At 46.7% G+C, this 19,203-nt stretch overlaps 1 protein-coding gene across 2 annotated transcripts in view; it reads right to left on the bottom strand.

Moving 5' to 3' along the window:
- LOC144817708 (long-chain-fatty-acid--CoA ligase ACSBG2-like) overlaps positions 1-18,951 on the bottom strand; it is a 254,229-nt gene extending 235,278 nt beyond the window's left edge. For both annotated transcript variants that reach the window (XM_078674470.1, XM_078674469.1), the window contains exon 1: positions 18,668-18,951. In XM_078674470.1, the coding sequence (XP_078530596.1) occupies positions 18,668-18,931 (264 nt within the window). In that variant the 5' untranslated portion in view covers positions 18,932-18,951. The remainder of the gene's footprint in view (positions 1-18,667) is intronic.
- Between the last annotated feature and the right edge of the window lie 252 nt (positions 18,952-19,203).

Here is a 19,203-nt window from a genome sequence, read left to right as displayed (position 1 = left end):
ATTTACACCAAATTACAAAAATCACGCTTTCTAGACCAACATCCAGCTTTCTGCCAAATTTGGTATAATTCTGTTCAGTGGTTCAGCCTGTAGTTGTGTTCAAAAGTTGAAAAATCCTCACAGATGCATTTTGGGGTCTCACTTTTTTCTTGGCCCCCGCTTGATGGATCACCCTGAAACTTACAATACAGCAGCTGAACCAATAAGCGGAGTCAAAGTTATTGGCCAAACAAAAATCACTTTTCCATGGAATCTTCGGTCCTGACTAAAACTATCTGCGGGCTATCACCAGGAGCTAATATATATTTACATACCTTTTCTTCAAGGTTGCTTTCCCTGTATCACACTAGGCACAGGAAGGTGCCTGGCTTCAGTCCTGGTCACAGTCATCTTTGGTCAATGTTTCACAGGTTGCTTTTAACTGGTTTCATGTGTTCTCTCTTTCACCATGCTTGAGTTTTGTTTTAATTTTAAATCATCCTTTCTTTTCCCAGTTCTTCAATCTGGAAGGTGAGCTTTCCTGGCTGAAGAGGAGCAATGGGACTCCTGTTCCGGCTTTGTGTTGCCCCTGAGATATTTGACAGAACTTAGTGACGCCCTTCAGGAGTCAGGCTATTTAATCATGCCACCTGTGCGGATGCGCGCAGATGTTGTGCCAAAGGCAAGCCCGTCTGCGCCCATCTGTCCCTGAACTGCATCTGGGGCCAGGACTCTTAATTCTTTTACTTCAGGTCCAATATCATACTCACAAGAAGAACTGCCGGTGCTGTGCTGCCCTATGCAGGAGGCTAGTTTACACTCTCTCAATTTAATACCTAGTTTTGAGGGATGCAGCTGGTGTATCTTTTTCCTGGTCGCAACTTTGAATGGTCCTCAAGGTAAGAACTGGCAGGTGAGTTCAAAGGTCAACCAATGTATGATATTGAGCTGCCGCATAAGTAGAAGATAGTGGGCTTAATTATGACGCATCAGGCTGCAATATTTTTCGTAGGTAAAATATGGCTAAGGGCCGCTCCAGACATCCTTGATGTGGTCCGCTTGAATTATGCCATTTTAAGACTTGAATGCCACTGAAAAGGGGCATAGGGTTGGAAGTAATCTTTAAACACAATCTGGAATGTAGACTAATGGAGCTAGATATTGCTAACTCGGAGGCAGATTTTTTAATGTTAACTTTTAATAATCACTGTACTATAATAGGTTTGCTATTATAGTGCCCTCTAGGCCCTGTGGCCAATTTTCTGAAGTGAGTTACTCTGTCTGGTACGCCAACCTCCTGATAGTTGGAGACCTTAATATTCATATTGATGATAACATCTGTCCTGTAGCCAAAGGTCTGGCAGAGGATCTTGGATTGCTCTCACTTAAGCAACTAGTTTTGAAACCTACACATGTGCATGGTCATATTCTGGACCCTATTTTTAGAAACTCTAATTTGATAGCGAATAGCAATCCAATTCAGGTGGCCTGACCTGACCATTACATGGTCCTTTTTGATATTCATTACTCTCTCCCGCCAGTAGCACAACCTCATAAAAGAAGTGCTAATAAATGGTCCTGTATTACATCTAAGTCTTTTAGGTCAGCTCTGAAGTAGGAAATACCAGCACTCAACTCCTGTCCCCAGGATTCAAATAGGCAACTAATGAGGTGGATTCATCAGTCCTTGAATGATTTGGCTTCCCTCCACCACTGCCCTCTGCAATCAGATCACACTCTCCTTTCTTGGTAAGATAGACAATATATACTCTTCTTTTTCTGACAGTTAGGAATTTCCAGTTTGTTGCATCAGCCAGTACCGCTACGGCAGCTCCAGGCACTTTTTTAATCTGAAAGGCATGTCTAGAATAATTTCCGGATCTTCTTTAGACCCAGCATCCCCAGCTATCCTCGAGCAAGGCCAAGAAGACATTGTACCTGTACTCTCTGAAGTGCTCAATCTATCTGTTCTATCCGGGCAGGTCCCTCGGAAATGGAAGCATGCCATGGTAAATTTCCACTCCTAAAGAAACCAACACTAGGTCCCTCTGTACCTGAGAATATAAGAACAACATCCCTGCTACATTTTTTGCAAAGATTGCGGAAAAATTCATCAATCGACAGCTGATTAATTTTGTGGATAAAAAGATCTTCTCCATGATACATAATCTGGTTTCAGGCCACTCTTTAGTACTGAGTCTGCCCTCCTAGTCGCCTCAGAATCTCTCCACCAAGTGGCGGATGAAGGCAAAACAGCATCATGCTTGACCTAAGTGCAGCTTTTGATACGGTCTCCCATGGATTGCTGTTAGATAGGTTACAAAACTCAGGAGTGGGTAGCTCCATGCTGGGTTCGCTTGCAGGTTTTTTGCATGGCCGTACTTTCCAGGTCACCCAACAAAGTTAGGACGCTGTGGCAGGGAGTGCCTCGGGGGTGTGCCCTGAGTCTGACTCTTTTTTAATCTCTATACGCGACTTTTGGCTCTTCTCATTGAGGGTCATGGCATCCGAACAGTAGCTTATGCTGATGACATCCAATTGATCATCACACTGGCTCAGGAAAGCAACCAAGCAGTGGATGAGTTTCAGCTCTGTTTGGTAGAAATAGCCAACTGAATGAAGAATAGCTCTCTGCAACTAAATTCGGGCAAAACTGAGATCTTGGTGGTAGGAAAACAACTATCCATCTGGTCCTCATTGCAGTGACCAGATGAATTCGGCCTTTTGCAGACTCTGAAACCTAAAGTGAAAAATTTAGGAGTCTGATTTGACTCCGCTCTATCGTTTAGAGACCACATTTCAACTCTTGTAGGTATGTACTTTGGCACCCTGAAAATGCTCCAGAATATTCTGGGGCTTCTCCCATCGCTGAGAAAAGAACTGCATTCCAGGTTCTTGTGATAGGACGGCTAGATTACTGCATCATTCTTTACTTAGAGGCATCTAAGAAGTGCCTTTTAATGTTCAAAATGATACAAAAGTTGGCAGTTCCTCTGCTGCTGTTGACACCCAAATGAGCCCCAATGTGGTTAGCCTTAACCAAACTCTACTGGCTTCCCATTGAGGAAAGGATTTCTTTCAAACCCATGTGTTTTTTGTCCATTGAATACGCTATTGGAAAGGCCCTTGCTCTCTCCGTCCTCTGATCCAGTCCTATCTCCCCAACCACTGGTTGCGATCAGTGGGAATAGGCCTATGCAGTGTCACATTTTGGAGGCATCTCCTTTACATTTTTAGCTGCAAAAAAATGGAATAGTTGGACCTCCCATCTTAGATTAGAGCCCTTAGATTCTCTTTTTCTGAAACATTTGAAAACTTTGCTATTCAGAAAGAGCCATGCCCACTAAACAACTAAGGGAATCCTACTTCCAGTTATGGTGATTAAAATCTAGATTGGAGACACTCTGAATTGGAGTAATCAGGCGCTTTCAAACTGCTAACATATCATTACCTACTGGCGGTCACCACTAAGTGGTTATAGTTAAGAATGTAATTTCCATAGGAAGAACGTTTCTTCATGTGCCAATCACTTTGGTGTTGTTTGGTGAATCTTTGCAAATTTTTCAAAGCTAATTTGCCAGTCACTTCAGCTGCTTTCTTGAAAATTTTGTGGTGAATCATCAAGTAGGGTCTGAGAAAAAAGGTGGCCCACAATGCTTTTTCTCCAAATTAATTTCCATAGGACACTTTAGACATGGCAAGAACCCAAACTGCTAAACAGAATCTAACTAAATTTTGCAGAAAGGTAGCTCTTGGTCTAGAAAGCACCCTTTTTGTTAAATGGTGTCCGTTCAATGGTTGCTGAGAAATGTAAAGATTTTTAAGATAGGCAACTGAGGCCGGGGAGGATTAGCGACCGCTTCCGATCTCGTGTGTGTGATTTGATCGGCTGTCAACACTTCAAAACAAGAAGTGTTGGCAGCCATCTTGTAAAATTTTAAAAAAAATAAAAGGGGGCAGGATAGATACACCCTGACCCCGTAGGCCTCTTGGAGAGGGGACGCCCCGGCCCAATTCTATTTTTTTAAACAATTACAGCAGGAGTCATGCTTGATCCTTGACTCCTGCCAAAATGTACAAAAACAAATTAAGCGCAGGGTTCACATGCTTCATTTGAAATTGGCACACAGTGGGTCAGGTCTCGAGGGAATGTGTAAATATAGGAGGGGGCACAAGGGACCCCCCTCCTCAGCCTATTCAAAGTCTTAGTGACCGCCCAGGGCAGTCACATTGTTAAATGCGGGGGAGTCTTGTGGCTCCCCCTTAACCCTGGGGATCGCCACCTCCCCAAGGCTATATAATTAAATGAATGCGGGGAGGCCCACATTGGATATGCCACCTCCCCTGGGTTAATTGACATAAATGCGGGGGCCCCCTGCAAGCCCAGGGACTGAAAATGTATGCCCCCCTCACACAGCTCCTGGGACTACCACTTCCCCAGAGAAACTCTGCATAATTACAAACGGAGGCCACTTGGCACCTGCAGCCTCGGGGACACCACCACCCTGGGGCTTAATTACTTTGGGGGGCCATACGTCTCCCTCTCATGGAGCCTTAGACGAACCTGTGGACCCCCACCCCCCAGGTTGAACTCCAGCAATGACCTGGGGTGCCCACCCCCTGGAAATTCCAGTTTGCTATGGGTTGGTAATAGCATCGCTCCCTCCAAACCATAGCAAACCATCTGCTTTCAGCAAGCAAGAGCAGAAAATCTTGAAAAGCGGAGCATGTCTGTTTCCCTGCAGCTGTTAAGCAAGCAGGGAAACAGTCATTGGTTTGAGATCAATGGAGCTGCATGTAAGCAGCTCCCTGGGGTTCAAAGCAATGCCTGCTCCAGCAGGAGTAGGGAGCTGGCACATACTGAAGGGGTCTTCAGGCTCCCCTCGTGGTCCCCAACGAAGTGGCCAGGCCCTGGGGGATGGGATTCCCAGGGTGAATATTAGCCCAAGGAGCGTTGCCCCCCTCCCTTTGTTAAAAATATATAGAAAGGCCTGGACCCTGGGGATGGGGTCTCAGGGTCCAAAATTGGCATCTGCCCCCTTTCCATGTAAAAAATGTAATAAATTAAATAGAGGTCAGGCCCCAGGGTATGTGATCCATGGGGCCGAACTTGGCCCAGGAAAAGCAAGCTATATGTCCCCCTTCCTCTTCTAAAAAAAAAGGGTCCCGGGTTATGTGGTCCCTGTGGCCGTAATCAGCATGGGTTGGGGGCCGAGCAGCCTCCTCCCAATTTTTATATACTTTTTTTTTTAAAAGGGGCAGGGTCACTGGGATAGGGTCCCTGGGATCCAAAACAATCCAGGGCAAATAGGCCACACGGACCCATTTGTAAAAAATAGACAAAAATATTTTTAAACAAAGCCAGCAACTCGCCGGAGGCCCTTCTTTTTTTCTCCATGTTATGTGATGTTATGTTATAAAATTTTATAGAGCGCGCAGCTGCCCCAGCGAAGGGGCGTCCCGGCGCTAACTCCAAAGCAAAAAAAGAACCACGAGCGAAATCGTGGATGAGTGTCTCCAGCAAAATATTTACAGAAATAGATGAGTTTTTATAGCTTTCCTGAAAACAGACAGACTTTGAATTTCTCTAATGTAGGAGGGAAGAGCGTTCCAAGCTTTAGCTGCCAAGAAGCGAAAAGAACGTCCTCCCGCTCTACTACGTTTGACCCGAGGCACTTCGACCAAATTTTGGCCAGCAGAGCGTAATGTACGCAAAGGAGCATACAAGTTCAGAAGCGGGCAGAGCATCTTGGGAGTAGTCAGTCTTAAGATTTTAAACAAAATACAGAGAGTCTTAAACTGTATTCGTTGGGCTACGGGTAGCCAGTGGAGCCTTCGGATGGTCGCAGAAATCCGGCTGAATTTAGGCAGGCCTACTAGAACTCTAGCCGCTGCATTTTGAATGCGTTGCATTCGAACAATTTCTGCCTGATTTACACCCAGCAGTAATGAGCAGGCATAGTCAAGCCGAGACATCAGTGTGGCCTGGATTATCATCTGCCTGGTCTCAGAGTCAAAACATTTTAAGACAGGTTTCAGACTACGCAGGATGCCAAAACAAGTGGGGCAACTTTCTTTGTATGGGTGGAAAAGCTAAGAGTCGAATCTAGCCAGACTCTGAGATTTTTCACTTCTGTCTTCGGTTCCGGAGCCTTCCCCAAAGTAGCTGGCCACCAATGGTCACCCATAAATAGGTGTTCCTACCAACCAGTAGAACCTCAGTCTTGGCCGCGTTAAGCTGTAATCAATTGGCTGTCAACCAGTCAGCCACTGCGGACAGCCCGGCTCTAAATCTGGCACGATCTCCGGTTGCCTCCTCAAATAGGGCAGCCACCAGCTGCGTGTCATCCGCGTATGAGACGATGTTAAGGTCCCATAACTTGGTGACCGCAGCGAGCGGCTGCACATGTAGGTTGAACGAGGTGGGACTCAAGGCAGAGCCCTGAGGAACACCCTGCTCGACGGAGTGTGCCTTAGAAAGAAAAGGAGGGGAAGAAACACGAAAAGATCTTCCTGACAGGAAAGATCTAAACCATGCAAGTGCCAGATCCGTGACCCCATATTCCTCGAGCTGATGAAGTAGGATCTGATGTGATACAGTGTCAAAAGCGGCACTCAGGTCCAACAGGACTAGTGCTGCCGTTTGACCCTGATCAAGAGTTAAGCGAAGATGCTCAGTCATAGCAAGCAACGCTGTCTCAGTGCTATGACCGGCGCAGAACCCATGTTGAGTATTATCCAAGATGTTATTGGTATAAAGTAAGGTGGAAAGAATTGAATTTACGTAGGATTCCGCAATCTTCGCAGCCCATGGGAGCAGGGACATCGGTCTAAAATTTTCCGGCTTCAGAGGGTCCAAAGTAGGTTTTTTTATTATGGGAGAGACCCATGCCTGCTTCCATTTAGCTGGAACGATAGCCGATGAAAATGAGGCATTGATAAGGCTGTGCAGAGGAGCCAGACAGCATGATGCAGAGTCTCTAAACTGCGCCGGCTTAAGAGGATCCGCAGGTGACCCGGATTTAATTTTGCTAGTTAGAGTAAAAAACTCCTCCCAGGAAATTTCCAGAATCACCGTCAGAAAAGAGGCAGGACTAGATTTCACCAAGGAGGGTGGCTTCAGCTCCTTCACAGGGATGAACCCTTGATAAATGCACCGGATTTTCTCAACAAAGAAAAGAGCCAGTTCCTCACAATATGCAGCAGAAGTAGGTACGTTTTTAGGACTTTTTTTAGTATTGAGCTCCTTAAGAATCCTAAAAATGACTTTAGCCGGATTGGAGCTTGCTTTAATTTCAGAGGCATAATAGTCTGCCCGAGCCCTACAAATAGCTCTATGATAGACTTTAAGTTTACCTAAATAACATGCTTTCTTCTCCGAGGAGTAGTCCTTCCTCCAATCACGCTCCAATTTCTTGCAGGTCTTCCTTAGGGTGGCCAAAGCGTCATTATACCAAGGATTGGCATCTTGGGTACGTCCTTTAACCCACACAGTCGGTATAAGTTGATCTAGGGCTCGTGTAATCCAGGCACAAAAAGAATCATAACCCACCTCAACTTCACCAAGCGGATCCAGCGGTATAGTTCTCAAAAGAGCATGGAGGTCTTCTAGGCGAAGCTTACGCAAGGGCCACTTACAAATTGCTCTTTGTGTGTTACAAGGATTAGTCAAAGGGATAGAAAATGTCATACCCACTAAAAAGTGGTCCGACCAGGCTATAGGTGTAGGAATAGCAATACTAGGCGTCTCAATGTTCGTAAAAATCGGATCCAATACATGACCACCAATGTGAGTGGGGTTCCTTACAGTCTGAAAAAGCTGAAAAGCGGCCAGATCAGCAGTCAGAGTACGAATAGTAGGATCAAGCTCCAATTCAAAATGGAGGTTAAGATCACCCAAGATATTAAAATTTGCTTTCCCTACAGCATACGCCGCAACAAATTCCAAAAGAGAGGACCCAAAATAACCTATAGCACCCGGGGGCCTATAAATCAACTTCCCCGAAAAGGTAAAGTGAGTATTGATAGATATACTGAAAAACGCACATTTTCCTCCCTCCATACCGACTTTCTCAAAGCGGCATCCATAAGCTGCTCTCGTAATCACAGCGATACCACCTCCTCTAATAGATCTATTTACCAGAGATATCGAATAATCAGGAGGTAGAGCTAGGTTTGGAACGGACAGTTGGTCTTCCCTCATCAAAGTTTCTGTCAAAAACAGGATGTCAGGAGATTCATCAACTAAAAGATCTAAAACGTCCGCATAATGCTTCATTAATGATCGAACATTCAGTTGTTGCACCTTGATCTGTTGTTGCACCTGACGGTTACAAGAAGCTCTGATAGCGGTCGGGATGGCGAGAGAGAATTGACCACACTGACAAGCACAAGGGCCGCTCAGAGGATGTAAAAATGTACAACCGTCTCGCTGTTGTTTGGGACGCAGCTCATATAAGTCCTCACGCGAATAAAACCCACCATCCGGCGGGATATGACCAGCGTTTCTGGCGAGAGGCGACGTCCTGGTGCAGACGGGCGCAGACGGGCACGCCTTTGGCGCACCACCGGCGCACCCGCTGCACCCGCCCGCTGCGTGGACGGTAACTAGGTGACATTTTATAGGGCGGGAGAAGGGTGGGAGTCAGGCAACAACTAGAGTGCAGCGCTCACAGTCCCCCCAAGATGGCGGCTCCTCCTATCTCCTGCCGCGTCAGCGTTGAATCGGCTGCGCGCGGAGCACCAGGTGAATCAACCCCTCGAACGAGGTACAAGTAGGAGAGCACACAGTATATTTAAAAAGCCAGGCAGAAAATAGAAGTCAAGTTCTGTCGGTAAAACTAGTCCCCCGGCTTACGCCTCAGGGGAAATTACATTTAAAAGAAAGCCAAAAAGAATTGGTTAAAATGTTTATTGAGAGAGCTAGTCCCCCGGCTTCCGCATCAGGGGAAAATTCAAGTTCTGGATAGCGCGCCCGCGAAGGACTCGCGGTTTAAATCCCCTGGGAGGGCGGGAGTCAGGCAACAACTAGAGCGCAGCGCTCACAGTCCCCCCCAAGATGGAGGCTCCTCCTATCTCCTGCCGCGTCAGCGTTGAATCGGCTGCGCGCGGAGCACCAGGTGAATCAACCCCTCGAACGAGGTACAAGTAGGAGAGCACACAGTATATTTAAAAAGCCAGACAGAAAATAGAAGTCAAGTTCTGTCGGTAAAACTAGTACCCCGGCTTCTGCCTCAGGGGAAATTACATTTAAAAGGAAGCCAAAAAGAATTGGTTAAAATGTTTATTGAGAGAGCTAGTCCCCCGGCTTCCGCCTCCGGGGAAAATTCAAGTTTTGGATAGCGCGCCCGCGAAGGACTCGCGGTTTAAATCCCCTGGGAGGGCGGGAGTCAGGCAACAACTAGAGCACAGCGCTCACAGTCCCCCCCAAGATGGCGGCTCCTCCTATCTCCTGCCGCGTCAGAGTTGAATCCGCTGCGCGGAGCACCAGGTGAATCAACCCCTCGAACGAGGAACAAGTAGGAGAGCACACAGTATATTTAAAAAGCCAGGCAGAAAATAGATGTCAAGTTCTGTCGGTAAAAGTAGTCCCCCGGCTTCCGCCTCAGGGGAATTTACATTTAAAAGAAAGCCAAAAAGAATTGGTTAAAATGTTTATTGAGAGAGCTAGTCCCCCGGCTTCCGCCTCAGGGGAAAATTCAAGTTCATCACTCTGCAACCACGCCTTCTGGCATGCTTCTGGTTGGGGGATGAAGTCCCCTTGGCTGCTGATGGTCCTTAGGAGCCAACAATACTTCCTGTTATCTCCAGTAAACCCCACATAGTAAGTCATACAATTAAATATGTATAACTTTGCATGTGTTCATAAGATCTGTCTGCAAAAAGTATGCAGCTTATATATATATTGGCAATGCATGTTACAAGCTGGCCGCCATTCGTAGATGGTTTGTTTGTTTAGATCCACATACAGTCCATCATTCATGTCTATACAGGATACATATGAGGTGACATCTTCCTAATCTCTGTGTGAACAAGACTGTTCTCAGTCAAAACGCGTAACGAGATTAATTAAATCTACACTGCATCGTGACCCCCTTGAGTGTGCACTTTTCTTGCATCTTTTGGAAGCATTAACTGTCCAGCAGGTGATCGCACCACCTCTCAACAGGCCTCCGATCTCGGTTGGGGCATTGGGTATTCTTGTGTTTTAGATGTATATCGTCATGTGGTCGAGGCCTGTTCAGGCCGAAATGCGTCATGGTGGAGTAACTGTCAATAAACAAATAAGCACCAGTCAACAGGAGTCCATGTTCATTCATCCACAGAAGGGATACGAAAAAGCAAAGTTTTAAAGAATATATGTATTTATATAGTTAGGCTCAGATAATGCTTTTACAAGCCCAGCAAAATTCAGTTAGAGTTACCAGAGCTAACTATACCTTACAACCTGCAATGCGCTGCATATGAGTATGACATGACACATTACAACACTTGTGACATTTCAAATGATGTAGTTGATGCAGTTCTTATCTTCAGATCTGTCTAGTACGCTGATCCTTTGCAGCTTGAGATTTGTAAAGATTTTCCAATACTCAAAAACTACAGAAGGATTTCCATCAAATTACAAAAGCATGCTTTTGGGACCAAGATCTAGTTTCTGCCAAATTTAGAGTTAATCTGTTCAGCAGTTTTGTAGTATTGCTTTTCAATTTCCCTATGGAAAAAGGAAGGGGAAAACATGTTTTGAGGGCCCCCAATTTTCTTGGCTTCAGCTTGTTGGATCACCCCAAAACATTGCAGGAAGGAGCTGAGGTGGATGAGACTTTCTCCTCAGTCCCCATGTCCTGAACATTAACATAAATACGGCCATATGTACTAAAGCATTTTCCCATAAACATAGAATGGGTAAAATACTTTGATACATCTGCCCCATAAAGTATAAGTAGGTAGGAAGGGGTACCATGCCTCCTGGACCACATGGGTGAGGCCTTGACCTCATGGCCAAGGCCAGCACTCTCCCCAGAAGCACCACCTTACCGCTGCCAGGACTGAGCCCATCCCCTTGCAGGGTTCGATCCAGCTACCCGGCACTGCACACACCAGGGTCCGCCTGGCTGCCTCTGCCTCCTGGTAACCCCTATTGCCCCATCTATTGGTGACTGTATTTCTGGTGTTTTTTCTTTTGTAAGCTTTGCTGTTAATTGCCGCTCTATCACTTTCCCCCATTCTGTTGCCTACTGTGTCATTGTATGCCCGTTTATCCCGCCTCCCTGCCTCTGCTCCCGCCCAGCTCCCCTTCTTATGTCGACCGCTGTGCGGTCGCGTGTAGCGGGCGCGCCACTGGATCACCGAAGGCACGCCTACGGCAAGCCCATCTGAGCCCATCCATGCCTGGACCGCACCCAGCACCAGACCCCCTGACCCCTGCAAGCACCACGGTGCCAGATGCTGCTACGACGCCAACCCCCTCAGTGCACTCAATGCCAGCAGATCCTTCACCTGCTTCCAGGCCACCCCGAAGCTCACCCACGGACCCTTCGCCTGCCGAAACTACAACTGCCAGCACACACCAGCACATCTTCCACACCCCACCGAAGGAGACCAAAACCACCTCAGATGCATACTGCTCAACACTCGCTCCATCCACAGGCAAGCCGTCGAACTCTGTGACCTACTTGACTCATCCTGCTCTGACGTCGCCTTCCTGACGGAGACCTGGATGAACTCCTCATCGGCACCTGACGTTGCTATAAGAGGCTATAAGATCACCCGTAGGGACCGCACCAACAGACTAGGAGGAGGAATCGCCATTGTTCACAAAAACACCCTCAGAATCTCGACCAACACCGAAAACACCCGCAGCACCGCCATACGCCTGAACTTCCAGATCCACATCAATCCCAACACCACTTTCAGAGGAACACTCCTGTATAGAGCCCCCGGATCACAACCACAGTTTATTGATTCCATCACAGACGCCGTCTGCGTGCAAGCCCTGGCCTCCACTGACTACATCCTCCTTGGAGACCTGAACTTCCACGTCGAGAACGCCAACAACAGCAACTCCACCACCCTGCTCGACAACCTTGCTAACCTCGGCCTCAAACAGCACATCATGACACCCACCCACTACGCCGGACACACGCTCGACCCCATTTTCTCTGCCAGCTGCCACATCTCCATCATCCACACCACAGAAATCCACTGGACCGACCACCGCTGCATCCACTTCTCTTTCAAGAAAGCCAACGCACACAACAACAAGCAAAGAATCCCCCACCGCAGCTGGAAAAAGGTCACCAAAGGGTAAACAACCTTTACAATGCATCTTTTACCACGCAGTGCCTTTACAACGCAACTTTTACAACGCAAACCATTACAACGCATTGCGCTGGGGGGAGCTCTTGGATAGGGAATAGGTTTAATGTACTATCCAACACCTTCCCTACTATCCACGGGGACTGGAGTTGGAATAGTATATTAAACAATTCACTATTCAGCGCCTAAAAGCACTATGCGTTGTAATAGTATGCGTTGTAAAAACCGCGTTGTAAAAGCATGCGATGTAAAAGCATGCGTTGTAATGTCATACATCCTCACCGAAGACCAGCTAATAACTGCCCTCGCCCGAGACCCACTGTCCCACCCCACCGACACAGCCGCTCGCAACCTCAAGCAATGGATTGACGACTGCACCAACAGGCTCGCCCTGATCAAGAAAGCCACTGCCAGACGCACCAACAGAGGAGCTGTCTAGTTCACCACCGACCTTCAGACATCCAAGCAGACCAGCCGGAGACTAGAGAAGAAATGGCACCACGAGCAAACCCCGGACAATCATGCAGCCCTCAATAACGCCAACCGCAGACACCACCAACTCATTCACTCGGCCAAAAGGACCTCCTTCAAGGAACGCATTGACAACAACTCGCCTGTTAGCAAAGAGCTCTTCAAAATGGTGAAGGAACTCGCCAACTCCATCCCGCCATCACAAGACCTCTGAAACTCTCTAGCCACCTTCTTCCACTGCAAGATCACAGACATGCACGACAGCTTTGACAGCTTTAACACCTAGACCGCTCTGACAACCGTCGACACCCCAGACACCCACGACAGCTTCAACACCCAGACCTCTCGGATAACCGAAGACACCCTAGACTCACTGCCCCCCAGTCACACTGGCCACCTGATCTCCTGGAACCACGTCAATGACGAATACACCAACAAGACCATGAACACCATCCACTCCGGCTCACCATCGGACCAGTGCCCCCACCACATCTTCAACAAAGCGAGCTCTATCATCACACACCAACTCCACAAGATATTCAACAAATCATTTGAGACTGCCACCTTCCCGGAGAGCTGGAAACATGCAGAGATCAACGCCTTGCTCAAGAAACACAAGGCCGACCCAAAAGACCTCAAGGACTTCCTGCCCATCTCCCTGCTCTCGTTCCCGGCAAATATCATCAAAAAGATCGTCAACAGACAACTGACCCAATTCCTCGAAGAAAACAACACCCTGGACTCATCCCAATCCGATGCCACAGCAACCATAGCACCGAAACCGCCCTCATCCTCCTGGACCGCTCGGCCACCTTTGACACCGTCTGCCACCACACCCTTCGCACACGCCCCTACAACGCGGAGATCCACGACAAAGTCCTGGACTAGATCACCTTCTTCCTCACCGATAGAACCAAGAGAGTTCACCTCCCTCCATTCCGATCCGAAGCCACCAAGATTACCTGCGGCGTACCCCAAGGATCATCCTTCAGCCCGACCCTCTCCAACATCTACATGACACCACTCGCCAACATCTTCTGATTGCACGACCACAACATAGTCCCCTAAACTGACGACACCCAGCTTATCCTCTCCCTCACCAAAGCACCCCAGCACCGCCAAAACCAACTTCCATGCAGGAATGCTGGCCATCACAGAATGGATGAAGAGCAGTCACCAGAAATTGAACTCGGAAAAGACAGAGGTCTTCATCCTTGGCTCCACCTCCTCCGCCTCCGGATGACTTCTGGTGGCCAGCCTCACTGGGAGCTGCACCGGCACCCACCAACCACGCACACGCCTGGGATTCATACTGGACTCCTCTCTGTCAATGACCCAACAAGTCAACGCCGTCTCCTCCTCCTGCTCCAACACACTCCGTATGCTTCACAAGATCTACAGATGGATCCCCACAGAAACTAGAAGGACGATCACCCAGGCCCTCGTCACCAGCATGCTGGACTACTGCAACGCCCTCTACGCAGGAACCACGACCAAACTCCAGAAGAGACTCAAACGCATACAGAACACCTCTGAGTCATCCTCAACATCCCCCGGCACAGCCACATCACGGCCCAACTGAAGGACCTACACTGGCTTCCCATCAACAAGAGGATCACCTTTAAGCTCCTCACCCACGTCACAAAGCACTCCGTGACACTGGCCCAGCATACCTCAACAAACGACTCACCTACACCTCCAACCACAGATCCTACTCCCACCTCGCCGCCAAGAGTTGAAACACCATCCCCATCCACCTGGGACAGACCCAGGACCTGCTGACCTTCTGGAGACTCCTCAAGACCTGGCTGTTTGATCAGTAGCTGCTCCCCCCCACAGTGCCTTGAGACCCTGATGGGTGAGTAGCGCACTTGACAAATGTATGATTGATTGATTGATCCTAAAAGGGAAATATCCTTTACAACGTAACTTTTACCACGCAGTGCTTTTACATCGCAACTTTTACAACGCAAACCATTACATCGCATTGCGCTGGGGGGCGCTCTAGGATAGGGAACAGATTTAATTTACTATCCAACACCTTCCCTACTATCCACGGGGACTGGAGCTAGAATAGTAAATTAAACTATTCACTATCCAGCACCCCAAAGCGCTATGCGTTGTAATGGTATGCATTGTAAAAACTGCGATGTAAAAGAATGCGTGGTAAATGCATGTGTTGTAATGTCATACATCCATCCTAGAAGGACCCCCCGGCCCAACATTACAAAAACATATTTATGTTTCTGTGTTTCCAGAATCATGCCAGCGAGGCTCCCTGACTCCTATGGGGTCCCACAGTAGCGAAGAGGGCTGTGCTGATACCTGCGGGATTTGAAAATATGTATATTACCTTACTTATTACGACACTCATGACATGTTCTTTGGTGATGTCAATGGAACTGACAGCATTGACAATCCAATGCATGGCTGGGTGCAAATTAAACTCGTTAGAAATAAATATAACTGTTGAGTGTCAGTGTTTTTTTTTAGTTTTAAAGGTTGTGTTTAAACTGACGTTTTCACCTAACTATAACGTCACTTTAACCTGAGTTTGTATATGAATATATATTTGAGCACATTTATATAGCGTCAAGGTACTTAAATGTGGAGTTAGATATAAATAATCTAAAACACCTGGTATTTGTGTCCTCAACATTATGGCTATGATATTAAGGCATAATGATATAATGATATTCCCTACAGAATATGTAGGACTTGCACCAGAAGCTTGATAAAATCAAATCTCAATGGACATTTACATGTTTTGATGTACTCATTTTCCATGTAAAATTCTATGGATGTAGGATCGTGCACCGCCGTTCTCCTAGGTATACTGTATTTCGTGCCTCCAGGGTTCACTCCCCGTCTGGAGTGATACGTAATAAACCAAACTGTTGCCGCTATACCTAATTGGGTGTAGCTGTCCCCCTGGGCACCGATTTGTGCTGTCTACCAGCTCTGAATTTCATTCAAATTTCAACTTTGAGTGATTAAAACATGATGCTTTTTTTCAAAATGAATTGATTACTCCGTTATTTCATTGTGTTTTATTTATTCTCCATGAATTCCAATGCATTTCGGCAGTGCTTGCTGCCTTCATCAGGGAAATAATTATTCTACAAATAATCAAAGAAAACATGCATCACATTAACCTTCGTTTTATCGATAAATTCATATCACATGTATTTATGTTACTTCCTAACATCGTTATCTTACACTTCATAACATTGCTCTCATATATTCACATCAACTTTGTTAGGATTGCTCGTAACGGTTTCTGCTCTAGGGTGGGGCTCGGCATGGATCTCAAAAGCGGTGGTTAATTACGGCGTCTTCCGTTTGACAAACGGCTTGGCTTAATTAAAGAAGTACGCCTGAAGCGCTGACTGAATTCTATGAAGCTTCTTTTTTCTACAAAGAGACTGATTATTCTTACGCGCTTGTAGATCTATGCTACGGTCGTTTGGCTGCTCACCTCGGCGTTTCTTACATGCTGCTTCACTGCTCCACTCTCTGCTTCTGCTCTCTTTCGGTGTACCGGAATACACGCATGCGCTCTATTTACGCTTTCACTGGCTTTTTTTTGGTCTCTCTAACTTTATTGCGATCACAATGTAAAATGGATCTACCCCAGTGCTCGCTGCCACATGTATAAATACCGCTACCACATCTTAGGTCAATTATAATAAAATATGCACTTTTTGCTGTGGATTTGCTGTGGATCTGAGTACCATTAGTGATAAATACAGATAACATATTTACAAATAACAAAGAAATTCTGTGCGTTCATTCAGTCCGCCTGGCTTCAGGCTCCCCAGGGGGACAGCTACACCCAATTAGGTATAGCGGCAACAGTTTGGCACATTTTCCATGTGACATCTCATTGAAGTCAAAATCCATCAAATCTATTGCCTAGAAAGACAGTTTGGCCTAACATGAACTCTATTGTTCTTAAAATGCTCTTTCAGTTTGAAAATATATTCACAGACCCAAAACCTTTAGACATATTGAGCACTTTGTATTATAGGAGTAGTGAAAAGGAACATGAGTTATGATTCCTAAGGTGACTTCAACATCTGCACTTTTCAGATCTGACTATAGGGCGATTTTACTGAATTTTGGAGCAACACCGACTGCACTGGCTCCCCGTCAGCAAAAGGATCACGTTCAGGCTCCTTAACCATGCACATAAGTCTCTCCACGACCTGGGCCCCAAGTACCTCAACGACCGCCTGACCTTCTACACGCCCACCCGCCAGCTACGTTCTACAAGCCTCGCCCTCGCCGCCGTACCACGTATCCGAAGACCTGGCAGCCAAGACATGGAACTCCCTCTCCATCCACCTCCGGCTGACACAGGACAATCTCACATTCAGGAAACAACTCAAGACCTGGCTGTTTGAGCAGTAGCGGACCCCTCCCCCAAGCGCCTTGAGACCCTTCCGGGTGAGTAGCGCGCTATACAAATACTATGATTGATCGATTGATTGAACTAAAGTTACTGTGCTGCGCAAGGGGGGAGAAAGCACCACAGGCCCAAGAGTACCAAAAAAGGTCTGCTGCTGCTCTCTTCCATTAAAGTTGTGCACAAACATGCTGGCTAGCACTGCACAAAAACCTTCACACCATCGTGAAAAGGTGTCCGTGTGTTGCCTTGCATAGGTTTTGTACTGGAAGGATATGCTTCCAGAACAGAAACATATGGATAGACAATGTTTATAACATTCCAAACATTTAAAGTCTGCTGTTTAGTGCAGCACCTCTGACGCTGTGAAGTGTTTGAAAAAATAAAAATATTTCTTCAGTTTTGCGCTGGCTTCAAGGTGTTATTTTTTTGCAAAGTCAGTCTGACAAACTTAATAAATTTGTCATTGCACCGAAAACCATGTAGTCTTGTGGTGGGATGTCCTAATACTGTCAATACATCACCAACCTCCTCTTCAAAGTGGCGTAAATTCAATTTACGCTACGAAAAGGATAACTTTCCAAACAAAAATAACTTCTGTGCTGGAAAGAAATATCCTTTCAAGGCTTTACACCACTTTGCATCACTTTGTGGTAGCACAAATTCTTGATGATTCTACAGGTGCACCACTTTAAATACTCCCATCATTATTTTAATTTGAAATGACAGGCTGAAACATTTACTAAAACTTTGCTTCAATGAACAGAGGTTCTCTGGGTCAGATTTACAAGCCCCCTGCTCCACCAGTACATCACTTTTTGTGATGTACTGGTGGCGCATGTTACTTCTCCATATTTACAAGGACAGGAAAAGCCACCCACATGGCTTTTCCTGTCCTTGTAAATATGGCCCCTTTACATGCAGAACTTTGTGTGAAAGGGGCGTTCCATGGGTGTTGCTGTGGATGTTTGCGTGCAACACCCATGGAACAAGACATATTTCCAAATTTAGAAGGAATCGTAAATCTGGAAATGTGTCAGTTTGCTACACCACCCAGGCACAACGAGGAGAAATGTTCTCATTTCTCCTCATTTTTTCCTCTTTCAATGCGTGCTGCATTCTACAGCACGCATTGAAAGAGAAAACACCTGTAGTGATTGTTTTTGTGCAAGAAGGTGCCCCTTCCTGCACGAAAACAATCTACCCATGATGCAGGCATCTTGCCCCATGGTGCAAGGGTGCCTGCGCCGGTGCTTGCAGCAGTTTGTGCACCAGCGGGATATTGTAAATATGTTGCATTCCTGTGCTATGGAAGTGCTACAGTGAGGTGCAGCCAAAGGGCTTGCGTTGGTGGGCTGCGGCACTTCGTTGTAAATCTTCCCCTCTGTTACTAACTCCAGCTAAGTGATATTTTTGTAAACAACATGTAGGACTCATTCATTTTGATAAGGTGTTTTTAGGCTGTGATATTCTGGTACCATACCAACTAACCTTCAAAAAGCTTTTGGCTGCTGCCCGGCACTGCTCATAATATTGCAGATAGGTGGTGGTCTCCCAGCGCCCCTCTCTCTTCACTGCCATTGCTGACCTCTTGCCAAAATGCTGGACCGAGTCCTTAAACATTTCGATAGTGGTAACTGGTGGCTCTGAGGTTGGTCCCGCCTCTTCCATGCGCAGCCGCACTGCCCCGTCCCTCGCTGTTGTCCAGAGACTGCTGGCTGGAGCCAGGTTCCACCCGTCAGGGCTGGTCTTCATCTCACAGACAGCTGGAAAACTGGTTCCTGTTTGAAATATGAACAGATAGTATGTAGGAAACTAATTTCAAACGTGTTACACTGATTGGACCCTACATTTTATGTTGCCACTCAATGTTGGATTTTTGTTACTAACAAGAATTCAGGCACAATGGGAAAGCCAATAAACTCATAAATAAATGTAAGCATATGTTTTGAGACACAAGTTGGTCAAAGGGGTATCCTCAGGTGGAATACTTCTGCACCTGATTACAACTGGACATGTGTTTCCAG

The sequence above is a fragment of the Lissotriton helveticus genome, chromosome 2_1 (assembly GCF_964261635.1).
Source record: "Lissotriton helveticus chromosome 2_1, aLisHel1.1, whole genome shotgun sequence".
Lineage (NCBI taxonomy): Eukaryota > Metazoa > Chordata > Amphibia > Caudata > Salamandridae > Lissotriton > Lissotriton helveticus.
Note: the sequence above shows the minus strand (reverse complement) of the source record. Positions and strands in the feature narration are given on the sequence as shown.